Genomic DNA, 15,502 nt, shown 5'->3' with positions numbered 1-15,502 from the left:
ACAAAAGAGTTTTGTAACGAGGTCTTCGGTCTCTCCTTCCACAAAAACTTGTTGAAGTTATCGGCAATGGTAAGTGTTGAGTCGCGTGGCATGAAGAACTTTCCACCCCTTACAAAAAGTTTGGGCTGCAAATTAGCTGACCATATGCTAAACCTAGGCAGGGAATTGACTATAATTAAGCTGCTGGTCAGGGAACTGTAATTTCGGGGCACAGGCTGCATTATCTCTTCAATGGATGAGCAATAATTGAAAAAAGACTTTTCTCACAGACTGAAATATAACGGCTGCAGTGACGTAATGCCTGTAACTCGACTTCAAGGTGTCTAAGAGGGGCTAAGACAGAGAGGGGCTCCAGTTAATAGCTTTGACTGCAACTAATTATTACACTTAAAAAATTAAATACGCTGCCCCCATTTTCGAATTTCTGACTACCCTACTGATATTAGCTCCATCCATTAATTCTATCGTCGATTGCATTTAATCTTAGTATTCCGTTATAGGTAAGAAATTGCGATTGGAAACCGTAATTAAAATATTATTAATTTATAATTTAAAAAACTATTTATAATTTTCAGAATAAAAAATTGGTTTATTTTAAATATTTTAAATAAAAATCTTAGTATTACGATAAAACTACAATAGAATAGTGTAATACATTAAAATAACACTAATTTATCATTTTTAAAATTAAACTGTCATTAATTTTTATAATAAATTAAAGTTTCTTTTCCCAATATTTCCTATTTAGAAAATACTTAAAGATCAGAATATTCGGCACTTATGCTCAGGATTCATGAATGTGCCCTGTCGGCAGCCAAACACTTTGGCAAAATCCGGTGAATTTTTTAACGGCACATTGACTCTGCGGGTTGGAATCGTAAATATTAAATACTTCCATTTCAATAAGCATTTTTATTCAATAATACCTATAACGACCCAAAGAGTGTTCGTCTGCCATGAACAAGGGTATAAATTCTTCTAATACGTCCTTACACCACGTCTGAAATATTTCAATCATATCACAACAGCCACGTAATTATTTATATGGTCATTGGCGAAACAGTCAGTTTAAAAAAATGGCGCTTGGAGAATAGGTGGGTCATACTTAAAACTATTAGGCCATTTATGATTTTATTAGTATTCGTGAAGAGATTGCGCTAAGAGTACTCGCCGTAAGATTAAATGAAGTGTTAGATTTCAACGAGAAGATGAGTTATTCGCGAAGAGATTTAGAGATAGACAGGGGTTGATTACTTAAGACTTCGCCTGTACACCGATTACTTGGAGTACGCGGAGATTGCGCGAAGAGTATACTCGCAGTAAGATTAAACGAAGTATCAGATTTCGACGAGATGAGTTATTCGTGAAGAGATTTAGAGATAGACTTACATAAGCGTACGAAATGTAGAACTGCTTCAAATGAGTTTGATTGAAGTCGTTGTAGAGCAGCTCCGACTGGAGGAACGCCTAAGACATTCGAAGAAATTAAGCACGAGACCAGTGACTAACCAAACGGTTCTCAGTTTTCATTAGTCAAAATCTTCGAGACAAACGGTTTGAACATAGCGTGTTTATAAATCAACTCAATCACACATTATGATATTTACTTCTAGCAGGGTTACCGAATAGTAAATGCCGATCTTGACCTTCAAAATGATGATAACGACCTTCAAATTTATTATATCGGCAATATACTTAAATGTTGAAATAAAGATCTCTGACAAAGATATCAGTTGTATCAGCTGAACCGAGATCATATTCATGGTAGATCAGATATCAGATTTAACGTTAAAGTTGAAACCGATGAAAATGTAAAACACATAATTTAAACAATGGCCTAATTTGAATTTATGGTAACCCGACATCAGACGGTGAGCGGATTTCAGATAACTCACACAAAAAAAAGGTTTATTTTTAAACCTTTAAGGGTTTTTCCATGTCCATATTTAGCACCTTAACAGTTTTATAAAGGATGTATTCTATACCGTTAATGGCATTTTTCTTTTACAGTGGTTTATACATGGTTGGGGGTGCTTTTGGCCGCCGTTCCTTTATTACACCATTTGTGGTATTAAAATACTAGACTATTACATTTAGGGTACTGAACGACTCCCATTAGTTTGTGGTATTACACTACTTCCTTTTAGGGTACTAGACTACTCCTTTAGGGTACTAGACTACTCCTTTTAGGGCACTAGACTAATCCTTTTAGGGTACTAGACTAATCCTTTTAGGGCACTAGACTACTCTTTTTAGGGCACTAGACTACTCCCTTTAGTTTGTGGTATTAAACTACTCCTTTTAGGGTACTAGACTACTCCTTTTAGGGTACAAGACTACTCCCTTTAGTTTGTGGTATTAAACTACTCCCTTTAGTTTGTGGTATTAAACTACTCCGTTAAGGGTACTGGACTACTCATTTTAGGGCACTAGACTACTCATTTTAGGGCACTAGACTACTCCTTTTAGGGCACTAGACTACTCCCTTTAGTTTGTGGTATTAAACTACTCCGTTAAGGGTACTGGACTACCCATTTTAGGGCACTAGACTACTCCTTTTAGGGCACTAGACTACTCCTTTTAGGGCACTAGACTACTCCTTTTAGGGTACGAGACTACTCCTTTTAGGGTACCAGACTACTCCTTTTAGGGTACCAGACTACTCCTTTTAGGGTACCAGACTACTTCTTATAGGGTACTAGACTACTCCTTTTAGGGTACTAGACTACTCCTTTTAGGGTACTAGACTACTCCTTTTAGGGTACTAGACTACTCCTTTTAGGGTACTAGACTACTCCTTTTAGGGTACTAGACTACTCTTTTTAGGTCACTAGACTACTCCTTTTAGGGCACTAGACTACTCCCTTTAGTTTGTGGTATTAAACTACTCCGTTAAGGGTACTGGACTACTCGTTTAATTGCGTATGAGTGTGGTGGCAAACCTTTCATGTCTCGCGAGTCAACAGCTCCCTACACTAACTATTACCGTTAACCTCTGCAAGTGATTATGGAAACGGGAAACCGAATAGCTGGTTGGAAAACCCCTTTTATATTACACCCTTTATACACCTTTTCAAGTTTTAAGGGTGTATATATTAACCCAAAACCTTTTCTTTTAAGAGTGCACAGTTCCAGATTTTACATAACCCCCAAATTAATTAATTTCGAAATTTTAATTTGTTTATTTGGATATATTTATGTGTGAGGACATGGCCAAAGAAATTGGGAACCGTATCTGTCAAAAGTCATTTAAATGATAAATTTTGCCTACTTTATAGACAACGCTCATTGCGGCGTTGTCCGCGAAATCTTCATCAATGGTGATGCTACCTTTGGACTAAAATAATAACAATTACTAATCATAATATATCGATTTTCGATAACAGTATTTCAACTTACTCTCATACCAGGGTACTGGCCTATGAGGCATTTCATCTTAGCTTCATACTGTTCAAAGAAAACTTTACTGAAAGCGTGATTTCTGATTTGACCATACTCGTCGAACAATATTCCTAGGTCATAATTATTTCGAAACAGTTGTGGATTTAAAGAATAAAACGATAGTGCCAATACCTTGAGGATCAAAAGCGTGGAATAGTTCGTGGGCTAGCATGTGGCCAATCATTCCGAATATTACCGATCTAAGGGTTGCGTTATTACAAATTCAACTTCAATCAAAAGTATATAATCTATTTCTTCGAAGTCTCTATCTCTCTTTACCATCGACAGGCCGTTCACAAATTACGTCACGAAACACGCCGCCTCCGTCTCCCTTTTTAGCGACAGAAATATCTAAAGCTCCCGTTACGAACCCGTCTTCGTTACCGATTAAGTCACCACAATTCTTCCTTCTTTTCCAGAGGGTGCCTTGTTACCGACCAAATCAACCTTGTTAATACTACAATCAGGAAGTTTAATTCTTAAAGAAGAAGTGTTAACAAAGCGGAAATGACTGTGCTACTTCAAATATGAAATACAAACGCGAAAATATTTGTTTGTATATATCAAATGATTTAAAAACTTTTTAAAGTATTTGGTACAAATCCGTCATTTGCATATCAAAAGAACAAAAAGACGTACACTCTGTTCAAAAAGTCTTTGCCCGTGGGAGATTTCGAACATTTTCGCCCGTCATTTCTTGTATAGTTGCATTAAGTCGAAGCGGACATCGGTAATATATTAATAAAATGTTTAGCTACAAATTGGAAAAAATTATTTTCTGGATAGACTTATAATTTGGCCTATTTTGGCCTAAAAGAGGGGGTGTCAACTTTTTTATTTTTGATCTCAGGTCATTTAAAACCCGATTTTCGTGTTCTCCGGGGTTGATTTATATTTAGAAAGTGTTGGAATTATTTAAATCGCCGCATTGGTTCAAAAGATATTCACCAAAGAAGTTTTCACAGAAATTGAGAAATATCTTAACATCTCACCAAGCCATTTAAAATAATTTAGAATTAAACAAAAAAGATTACTTCTAGGAACTATAGATGGCGACAAAACCCGTTAACATTTATTATTTTAAATGGCTTAGTGAGATGTTTAGATATTCCTCAATTTCTGTGAAAACTTCTTTGGTGAATATCTTTTGAACCAATGCGGCGATTTGAATAATTCCAACACTTTCTAAATATAAATCAACCCCGGAGAACACGAAAATCAAGTTTTAAATGACCTGAGATCAAAAATAAAAAAGTTGACACCCCCTCTTTTAGGCCAAAATAGGCCAAATTATAAGTCTATCCAGAAAATGATTTTTGCCAATTTGTAGCTAAACACTTTATTAATATATTACCGATGTCCGCTTCGACTTGATGCAACTATACAAGAAATGACGGTCGAAAATGTTCGAAATATCCCACGGCAAAGACTTTTTGAACAGAGTGTACCTTATTTTGTCTCGAAAAAATAGTTTTTGGCCCAAAAAGTTGGAACGAAAAATAACGCCAAGTATTTGGGTTGGAAGTTTCTCCGCCATTTTAAGGTGTATCGCTATAGGGCTATCTAACTGGTTAAACCTTGACCGTTCCCCTTTAAAAATATTGAAATTTGGTTACAACGCGGTACGTGTAAACAGCGGACTATTTTTCACGCGGATGCCGAAAATTCCCTGCTTCTCGTAGTGCACCCAGATAACATTGATTTCTACTATAGTTACGGTGAAATACAAGTCGCGGCGCCTTTAAAGGGAATATAACCTCTGGTATTTCTGTCGCCCTCCGAGGGTTCCAATATTGCCCGCTGCCTCCCATGGCTTTTCAAACCTGCGGCGCTGGTAATCGCTGATTGTGAAGGGAATAAAGGAAATTGATGGGGTCTTCCATAAAGAACGCGTTGGAGATTCTATTCCCTTTAAGCAGACAATTTTTCGATTTAGGATAGACTTTCTTTAAGAGTCTTCTAACCCAAATACTTGGCGTTATTTTTCGTTCCAACTTTTTGGGCCAAAAACTATTTTTTCGAGACAAAATAAGGTACGTGTAAGTATATTGAACGTCTTGTTGTTCTTTTGATATGCAAATGAGGCGATATTTAGAAATGCTTGGCCGTTCCCATTTAATGACGGATTTGTACCAAATACTTTTTTAAATCATTTGATATATACAAATAAATATTTTAGCGTTTGTACTTCATATTTGAAGTAGCACAGTCATTTATTAATACTTCTTCTTTAAGAATTAAACATCGTGATTGTAGTATTAACAAGGTTAATTATCTACCGGTGACAATGCACCCTCTGGAAAAGAAGGAAGAATTGTGGTGACTAAATCGGGAACGAAGACGGGTTCGTAACGGGAGCTTTAGATATTTCTGTCGCTAAAAAGGGAGACGGAGATTACCATGCTGAAATGAATCATGGACAGTAAATAGTTCTTTTTATAAACTAAAGTGCTCTTACTTTGACAATCCTACTAGCGCGCGCTACAGTCGCGAGGAATATAGCTTTTTCTAGAGCGCGTGCAAATCACTCGTGCGAAGAATACACAAATAAAGCTTGGTCTTGTGACGTAAGAGCAACATTTTAACAAGTTGGGCAAGACCACTTTTTATTTTATAAAATCAACTATTAAGAGGACAGGTTTTCGATACCCTTCCACAGTGCATTTTATTTCTCCCCGCGTATCAATCAGCTCGAGAGACTCCGAGGCAGTCTTGCAAGGCCGTTTGTACCACTAGATCTTAAAATTTCAAAATGGCAATGTGATTATAAGGGATTATTATTTATTATAATTAATAATTAAATTATTATAAAATTTACAAACTTGCGGAAAAAGAGGGACACACCATTTTGCATATGAAATTGTTACTAAGAAGTTTCTACAATTACAACAGATTTTTAGTGTATTTAAGACTACCTCAGTAGGCCTGTTACGTGATTAGAACCGAGGCGTCTTCATTTGTTTCTAAGTTGCGAATTTGTATCGCTATAGACGTTATATTTTAGGGTGTGACGTCAATTTTACGTAATACTACACATTAGGCTTAATACACGTTGTCTACCTCGTCATCATTGTTATCCTTTGTGATGGCGTTTTTGCTCATCAGCGGCACTTTTCTGTGACAATATCTCCGTCAGTGCATAGTCATATAGTCATATATTAATTATTATGACTAACTGTCACATTTATGAAACATAAATATATACTTATAGCATAAGTGGCATAATTACACTAAGTGTGTCAATAAGATAAATTTTTAAATGATACCTTGGGTACGTCAAGTTATTAAGATTTCTTGCGATCTTGCTAACTTGACGATTTTCAAAACCGGAAACAAGAACTTTTGATCTCACAAATCTTGCGAGATTCCCAAGATCGCTTTCGAGGTAGTTTTTAACCAGATTCAAGATGGCGTCGAAAGCCAATGAATTATTTGGCTTGCTCTAAAAGATGATATTACGGGAATAAATTATAATTTTGAGGTTTCCGCCGAAGAATTCCAACGACTTGTAAATGGTAAATATATTGGTAATTGTTTTTGTCGTTTTTTTAAAATTAAAGCAACGTTTCGAACTATTATTTCCGAAAAGGCTTAAAGTTGTATTACTTATTTTACAAATCCAGCTTATCGAAGAAAATTGATAGCCAACTTGACACTTTTTTTAAATTCTTTTAACTAAGAAATTGTCTTGCAAGAGCAAAATCTTACGGTAAGATTTAGATTTCGATAACTTGACGCGCCCCTGGTTTAAGGGCAATGACGTAAATGACGTCATTTTCTCTAGTGAAGAAATTTACGTCACTTTTTTAAGTGACTTACGTCATGACTGTGTTCGCGAAGCGGCGTCTGCGACTCTGCAACGGGAATTTATTATCCTAGGCTTAGGGCTTAAGATGATAAATTATGGACAAAACTAATTTCTGAAATGCAGTCAGTGTTTATAGTAGTTATTTATATCTTCCGATTCAATAATTCATCATTATTTTCCAAAAGTAAGCGTTATTTACACTTTTGAAAGCATTTCAATTTCCAATAGGCCTTGGCTGGTCCGTCGAAAAGACTGGTGGCGGACCGTCGCCGATTTTCCGGGCATCCTCCAAATACTAGAGCAATTCGCGGAGAGTTGTCAGTCCGTCGGTACGTAATGGTTTACGTTGTCATTAGCGAAACAGACTATCATTAAAAAATTTACATTGGGTGAATAGGAGGTGTCATACTTATGTTTATTATCCGCTTATGCTTATAGTAATAATTATGGTAATTGACGGCTGTTAAAATTCATTGTGCCCAACACATGTACCTGTGTAGTCGCGCGCTAAAACGTCATTTCAAAATCCGTCAATTGGTTTTACTTTTATCGCTTAGATGGAGACTACAGAATACCATACCTGGGTTGAGCCACGTCAGCCATAAACGGATAGTCCAATATTCCCATAGGAACGGCTATGTTGAGTTGAAATCATTAATAATATTACTTACTTTTACAATAAATAAGACCACAAACATACTTATAGAATTTACTAGAGGGCTGTACCAAGCGTTGACTTGAAGCAAATTAGATTCCATCCAACTGAAGCCAAATAATTCGTTAGTTGGACGAAATAAAATTGATAGGAACAAAACCAATCTAATTACTACTTATTCCGGTCCAAGGGGAACTTCAACTGCCCGGCTTCCCTTGGCCAGTCCAGTCCCAAAATGGCCTGACTGATATCAATGTACGTGGAGTTAGTATTGTACTCGATTTGGTAGTATTTAGACAGTTCGTTCTCGTCCAAAATCCAATCTGGATACGCCACTAATGGCACTATATTCTCCAGCTAATCAGTGAAATTAATAAACCATTTCCAAAGGATATAGTTAAATGCGTATACTTTTCGAACCATCCACGACTTGGCGTCCTCGTCCAACCAGTCGCTGCTGACGACGAAAATTCCGATTGCATTCTTAATTTCTTTGATTAGCTTCTCAACCTACGATTGTAAATATACACATATTTGAAACGGCAATCACTATGGTTTTATGGGGAGGTTGGCGCACTCCAAGTTATTTGGGCAAACTCATTTGTCAGTTTCAACCAAGGGGAAAAATATCCGTGCGCTGCTTCACCCCATCTACCCCAAACGTCGTATAAGTAAATATAAATCAAATTACTATAAGCTATTATTATCATTATTTCGTATCTTTAGTTATTTTGTATTTTAAATTATTTTGTGTCTTTAATTATTTTGTATCTTTAGTTATTTTATATCTTTAATTATTTTGTATCTTTAATTATTAATTTTTTTTATCTTTAATTATTAATTATTTTGTATTTTTAATTATTAATTATTTTGTATCTTTAATTATTAATTATTTTGTATCTTTAATTATTAATTATTTTGTATCTTTAATTATTAATTATTTTGTATCTTTAATTATTAATTATTTTGTATCTTTAATTATTAATTATTTTGTATCTTTAATTATTAATTATTTTGTATCTTTAATTATTAATTATTTTGTATCTTTAATTATTAATTATTTTGTATCTTTAATTATTAATTATTTTGTATCTTTAATTATTAATTATTTTGTATCTTTAATTATTAATTATTTTGTATCTTTAATTATTAATTATTTTGTATCTTTAATTATTAATTATTTTGTATCTTTAATTATTAATTATTTTGTATCTTTAATTATTAATTATTTTGTATCTTTAATTATTAATTATTTTGTATCTTTAATTATTAATTATTTTGTATCTTTAATTATTAATTATTTTGTATCTTTAATTATTAATTATTTTGTATCTTTAATTATTAATTATTTTGTATCTTTAATTATTAATTATTTTGTATCTTTAATTATTAATTATTTTGTATCTTTAATTATTAATTATTTTGTATCTTTAATTATTAATTATTTTGTATCTTTAATTATTAATTATTTTGTATCTTTAATTATTAATTATTTTGTATCTTTAATTATTAATTATTTTGTATCTTTAATTATTAATTATTTTGTATCTTTAATTATTAATTATTTTGTATCTTTAATTATTAATTATTTTGTATCTTTAATTATTAATTATTTTGTATCTTTAATTATTTCTTATAGTATTTTAATATTTTATAATATATTAAAATGTTTAGATTCAGCTACGCGCTAAAAATCTTATTAATCATTAAAGGTCTGTGGATATTAGTCTGAAAACTTTGAAAGGGGCTGTAAATCAGGCAACGCCTACTCTGGGAAAATTCCTAGTGGAGCTACTGCTTCCAATTCGTTAAACGGCAGAGTCAGAGAAGTGCGCTGACCTTTCCATAGAAACGTCCTGCTATAATCTCGAATCGAAATCATTGATAAAAAACGAACCTGTTCTCTTTTACCAGGTTTTTGAGACCAATAAATGTTGTAGATTTCGGCAGCGGCGTACGGCATTAAGTTATTCACTTCTTGGGCGCATCGGATTCCGTCATCAATACCGTCGTGACGCATAAAGTTACTGACCTTGGGCCCCAATTGTAGAATGACTTTTAGGAGGAACCAATTTTTCACCACTCTTTAAAAACGTATAACGATATTGTATTTAGGCCTATGATCACCTATACTTAGCACAAGTAGCTAAAAGTACTCCTAATCCAACCTGATATCTTCCCTGGCAAGTACTTTGAGTAATCTATTTACGACGGTGGTATCGGCTAAAACCTTGTAATTTTTTTCTACCGAAATGCCTGTTAAAATTTTTTGAGCAACTTCAACCCAATCTCGACCAACGGCTGTCAATGGTGCTTGTTGATTCAACTGTTCCAATGTGACTTTTGCTTTACTGATACCTTCGTAGATTTTCTACATAATAAATAGTTTCGTTCCCTTGTACTTGTAATATAAATTGGCAAATTATTCGTAGAATAATTAACAGATCGACAGAGATGGACACTGTATCTCTAGTGTCCATGTCTCTACAAAAATATTAACTGTACGACCTTAAACTCTGCATCCAATTTTAGGATTTTCCAAATATCAATTTGCAGATTCTTCAACGTATAGCAGTCGGGTTTTAAAAAACAAACCAAATCCTCAATGCTTGGCATTTTGGCGTAGTTATCAAACCTAGGACTACGTTTCGCCCAGTAACTTGACAGTGAAGAGCTTTTCGAAATCTGCAACAAAGCATTCGTGTGACGGAGCAATTGTTATCGAACAGTAAATTATGAAGCGCTTACTCCTAACACAAGTTTATCGCTTTCCAAAAAATCGGGGATGACTTGAAATTCCAGAACAATTTTCAGGTTATATTGAAGCAGAGCCTGTATACTATAGTCAACTATGGTTGAAAGGTTGCCGTACGGAGCTGATCTGGGATAGTTCAAAATAGGCCAGCCGTTAAATTGGTCGACCAATTTCAAGAGCTCCTCTTTGCGATTGTTTTTGGAATCATCTGAAGGGAACAAGAGGTTTGCATCAATCCGCAGTTGAACAAAACTAAGCGCTAAACTACTTACTAACGCAAGAATTGTAGATGAAAGAAGCGATTCCGCGTGGCTTGGAGCTGGTGGGTAAAACCTGAAGGATTTCTGCGAAAATGTACGACACTAAATAACTTCCCGCAGACTATAAACGTACCCCTTACAACAAATATTCTTTAGAAATTTTGGAAATATGTTCGAAATACTATAGAACATTACAAAACTTTTCTGTAGAAATTTTACCGAAACGTATTCGGAATCCAGTAGAAAAATGGCAAAGTTTCTATGGACTCTTTTCAAATGTGCATTATTTTTCTATATAAATATTCGTGAAACTCTCTCCAAGATATAGATAACTTTAAACTTTCCATATACAGGGTGTTTGATTGTGCTAGAGTTTCGAAATGTTCAGGGTATACGTAATTATGATCATATGTGACATAATCACTCATCAGTTTCACACGGAACATACAATAAGAGGACCCAAAAACGCTATTGAAGAAGTTACCAACTTACCATGGACACGAAATCCCGGGATCACTAACTACCGTTACCCATCAGTAACTTAGCTGATGACACGTTATTCGTCACGGAACCAGAAGTGACGTTAGTTACGTCAAGAACGTATATTTGTATAAAAACGTTGAACGATCAAATTGGCGCCTGGTGCCATGATGCAATCGGTTACAGAATAACTCCGCCCAAAAAACCTCGTGCGGCGCGCGCTAAAGTGTAAAACCGTTTCTAGTTCCAGCGCACGCGGAGTTTAGGACGGAGTTATTCTGAAACCGATTAAATCATGGTAAAAGCGATGCCTTTTGTTCAACGTTCTTATACATATATACGTTCTTGGTTACGTCATATCTCGTGAACAAGGAAAATACTCATGAGTGATTATGTTACATATGGTATCAAGTAGGGAAAATTCTGATTTCTAATTTTTAGAAAATTCAAAGAATTTTTTCATGTTTTCCAAAAATCTATTTTTAATCAAACACCATGCATAAGATTTTAAAGAAAGTCTATAGCAGCGGTTCCCAAAAGGTGTTCCGCGGAATAGTCAAAGGGGTTCCGACAATTCGCAACGCCGTAATCTTTGTTTGTGTCAAGAGTCTTTTAAGATAAGTAACAAAAATTAGTTGGCGTTCCGCCAGAAATAGGTGGATAATTTAGGGTTCCATAGCAAAAACAAATTGGGAACCGCTGGTCTATAGAAACGTTTGGTAAATTGTACAAATTCACTTTACTTACTAGAGAAAGTTTTAAAAATGTGGTTTGTCAAGAGACTAAATTGGGACGTTTCTGGATTGGCGTTGTTGGCCGGATGGTGAGCCTTCCAGTTACCGCAAGTGTAATTGTAGAAATCCTCGCACGGGTCGACCGTCTTGTCCATATAACTGTATATATCCGCGGCTTTCGCTGACATATCACCTTTGACATCGGAATATTCTCAATAGACGCTTAAATAAAACTTTTTTCCAGGAAATCGCCAAGAACCTTATATTTCCGAGAGTAGAGGTCGGGGATGGTTAACTTTTATTCAATAGATAAAGCTCTCAAAATTATTCGGAAAATGTTTTGATCAAGTAATTTATATTTCTGTATTATCCGATTAATGTTTTGATAAATTTGTAAAATTAATCGGAAAAACGACGTTTTTTTCGATAAAAAGCTCAAATTTTACGAATAATACATGTTTTTAAATCATTTTCCGAAATATAAACCAGTACATTTCTTTGTTTACATTTTTTCCCCGAGAGCCTGCAAGAAACTGTTTATATAGTGCTTGTTGAAATAATGATAACTTTTAACCTATGAACAGAACGTCATGTTTTAGCTAAGCCTTAATATTTCAAAAAAGCCACCTGGTTAAATGCTAGAACTTGTAGCATAACGTACGGGTGAAAAATTGGATTATTTCAACGAGCACTATGAGCGTAGCATGAAAGGTTTGTCATCACCCTGCAACGCAATTTAACCCGGCCACCTGAATTAAAGGCCACAAAAATCGCTAGGTGATTATTATTTATTTTAAACAGTAACTTTCGGGTCCTGGCTCTCGTAAATATTACTTCTTGGCGATTTCCTTAAGCATCTATTACAACCTTTACATCTCCTACAACAGAATTATGCTGTCAAGATCTTTTTATGGAGAGGTCAGAGCATTCTGGGAGATTTTGCTAACTCGTTCGTCATTTTCCAAACGTGTAAATATATTGTGCTGTTTATCTCAAACGAAAATTATTTTATGTTACCAATATAATTATAGTTTTCTTTAACTTTAATAGAAGTTATATAATCCCGGTAATGATGAAAAGCTAAATCAATGTCATTCACTGCGGACAAGAAGGGGCAAATATTTAATAAAAATAAAAATAAAGATTACCAAAACATATTTGGATATACACCAAAATATCTTCAATAGTGAAATAATCATATTACAGTACAATAAGCATCTAGTGTCCTCAACAGTTCAAGCTTACCAATTAATGTCTTCAAAAATACCATGAGTATAGCTACGATTCTCTTTTATTTCCAATCATTAATTTAAATCAGGGCTGGAAATTTATAAATTTACAGAAAGTTAAAATTTTCCAGATACTCGCAAAGAACTAAATTGGTGGTTTCAATCGAAAATTTATTTATTTGATTGTGTATTAAATGAATAAAACGCGAAGGTGGCCATTCGATGTAGTTTAGTGACATGAAACCAAGTTTAGTGACATCGTACGTATTTAAAATCCTTCTTAGGGGACTCGCATTTAATAACACCGTACCTACTAACAATGCCCCTACAAATGTTAATAACATCCCCTTCAGTAACCGTAACTGGACAGCCCCTAAGTGACGCCATACCTAGTGATATCCCCCTACAATTTACAATTGATAACAACATCGCCCTTCATTGACTCGTAACTGGACAGCCCCTTAGTGACATCATACCAAGTGATATCCCCCTACAATTTACAATTGATAACAACATCCCCCTTCATTGACTCGTAACTGGACAGCCCCTTAGTGACATCATACCAAGTGATATCCCCCTACAATTTACAATTGATAACAACATCGCCCTTCATTGACTCGTAACTGGACAGCCCCTTAGTGACATCATACCAAGTGATATCCCCCTACAATTTACAATTGATAACAACATCCCCCTTCATTGACTCGTAACTGGACAGCCCCTTAGTGACATCATACCAAGTGATATCCCCCTACAATTTACAATTGATAACAACATCGCCCTTCATTGACTCGTAACTGGACAGCCCCTTAGTGACATCATACCAAGTGATATCCCCCTACAATTTACAATTGATAACAACATCCCCCTTCATTGACTCGTAACTGGACAGCCACTTAGTGACATCATACCTAGTGATATCCCCCTACAATTTACAATTGATAACAACATCCCCCTTCATTGACTCGTAACTGGACAGCCCCTTAGTGACATCATACCAAGTGATATCCCCCTACAATTCACAATTGATAACAACATCGCCCTTCATTGACTCGTAACTGGACAGCCCCTTAGTGACATCATACCAAGTGATATCCCCCTACAATTTACAATTGATAACAACATCGCCCTTCATTGACTCGTAACTGGACAGCCCCTTAGTGACATCATACCAAGTGATATCCCCCTACAATTTACAATTGATAACAACATCGCCCTTCATTGACTCGTAACTGGACAGCCCCTTAGTGACATCATACCAAGTGATATCCCCCTACAATTTACAATTGATAACAACATCCCCCTTCATTGACTCGTAACTGGACAGCCCCTTAGTGACATCATACCAAGTGATATCCCCCTACAATTTACAATTGATAACAACATCGCCCTTCATTGACTCGTAACTGGACAGCCCCTTAGTGACATCATACCAAGTGATATCCCCCTACAATTTACAATTGATAACAACATCCCCCTTCATTGACTCGTAACTGGACAGCCCCTTAGTGACATCATACCTAGTGATATCCCCCTACAATTTACAATTGATAACAACATCCCCTTCATTGACTCGTAACTGGACAACCCCTTAGTGACATCATACCTAGTGATATCCCCCTACAATTTACAATTGATAACAACATCCCCCTTCATTGACTCGTAACTGGACAGCCCCTTAGTGACATCATACCAAGTGATATCCCCCTACAATTTACAATTGATAACAACATCCCCCTTCATTGACTCGTAACTGGACAGCCCCTTAGTGACATCATACCTAGTGATATCCCCCTACAATTTACAATTGATAACAACATCCCCCTTCATTGACTCGTAACTGGACAGCCCCTTAGTGACATCATACCTAGTGATATCCCCCTACAATTTACAATTGATAACAACATCCCCCTTCATTGACTCGTAACTGGACAGCCCCTTAGTGACATCATACCAAGTGCTATCCCCCTACAATTTACAATTGATAACAACATCCCCCTTCATTGACTCGTAACTGGACAGCCCCTTAGTGACATCATACCAAGTGATATCCCCCTACAATTTACAATTGATAACAACATCGCCCTTCATTAACTGGTAACTGGACAGCCCCTTAGTGACATCATACCAAGTGATATCC

The 15,502-nt window shown here is 35.4% G+C and overlaps 2 protein-coding genes across 3 annotated transcripts in view; both read right to left on the bottom strand.

Moving 5' to 3' along the window:
• LOC149923647 (neprilysin-1-like) overlaps positions 1-10,335 on the bottom strand; it is a 27,948-nt gene extending 17,613 nt beyond the window's left edge. For both annotated transcript variants that reach the window (XR_016477036.1, XM_090161128.1), the window contains exons 1-9: positions 10,073-10,335; positions 9,802-9,988; positions 8,316-8,414; positions 8,077-8,261; positions 7,950-8,011; positions 7,830-7,884; positions 3,574-3,641; positions 3,400-3,512; positions 3,272-3,337 (exon numbers count right to left, since the gene is read on the bottom strand). Coding sequence is in view for 1 of the 2 variants with exons in the window: in XM_090161128.1 (XP_090017254.1) it covers positions 3,272-3,337; positions 3,400-3,512; positions 3,574-3,641; positions 7,830-7,884; positions 7,950-8,011; positions 8,077-8,261; positions 8,316-8,414; positions 9,802-9,924 (771 nt within the window). In the remaining variant the exon portion in view is untranslated. The remainder of the gene's footprint in view (positions 1-3,271; positions 3,338-3,399; positions 3,513-3,573; positions 3,642-7,829; positions 7,885-7,949; positions 8,012-8,076; positions 8,262-8,315; positions 8,415-9,801; positions 9,989-10,072) is intronic.
• LOC149923646 (membrane metallo-endopeptidase-like 1) overlaps positions 10,063-15,502 on the bottom strand; it is a 25,212-nt gene continuing 19,772 nt past the window's right edge. Inside the window, exons 3-7 of the mRNA XM_090161645.1 lie at positions 12,147-12,326; positions 10,932-11,003; positions 10,653-10,867; positions 10,410-10,589; positions 10,063-10,275 (exon numbers count right to left, since the gene is read on the bottom strand). Coding sequence (XP_090017771.1) covers positions 10,063-10,275; positions 10,410-10,589; positions 10,653-10,867; positions 10,932-11,003; positions 12,147-12,326 — 860 coding nt within the window. The remainder of the gene's footprint in view (positions 10,276-10,409; positions 10,590-10,652; positions 10,868-10,931; positions 11,004-12,146; positions 12,327-15,502) is intronic.

Source organism: Leiobunum rupestre, chromosome 10 (genome assembly GCF_980474605.1).
Source record: "Leiobunum rupestre chromosome 10, qqLeiRupe1.1.hap1, whole genome shotgun sequence".
NCBI lineage: Eukaryota > Metazoa > Arthropoda > Arachnida > Opiliones > Sclerosomatidae > Leiobunum > Leiobunum rupestre.
This window is presented reverse-complemented; position numbering and strand designations above follow the sequence as displayed.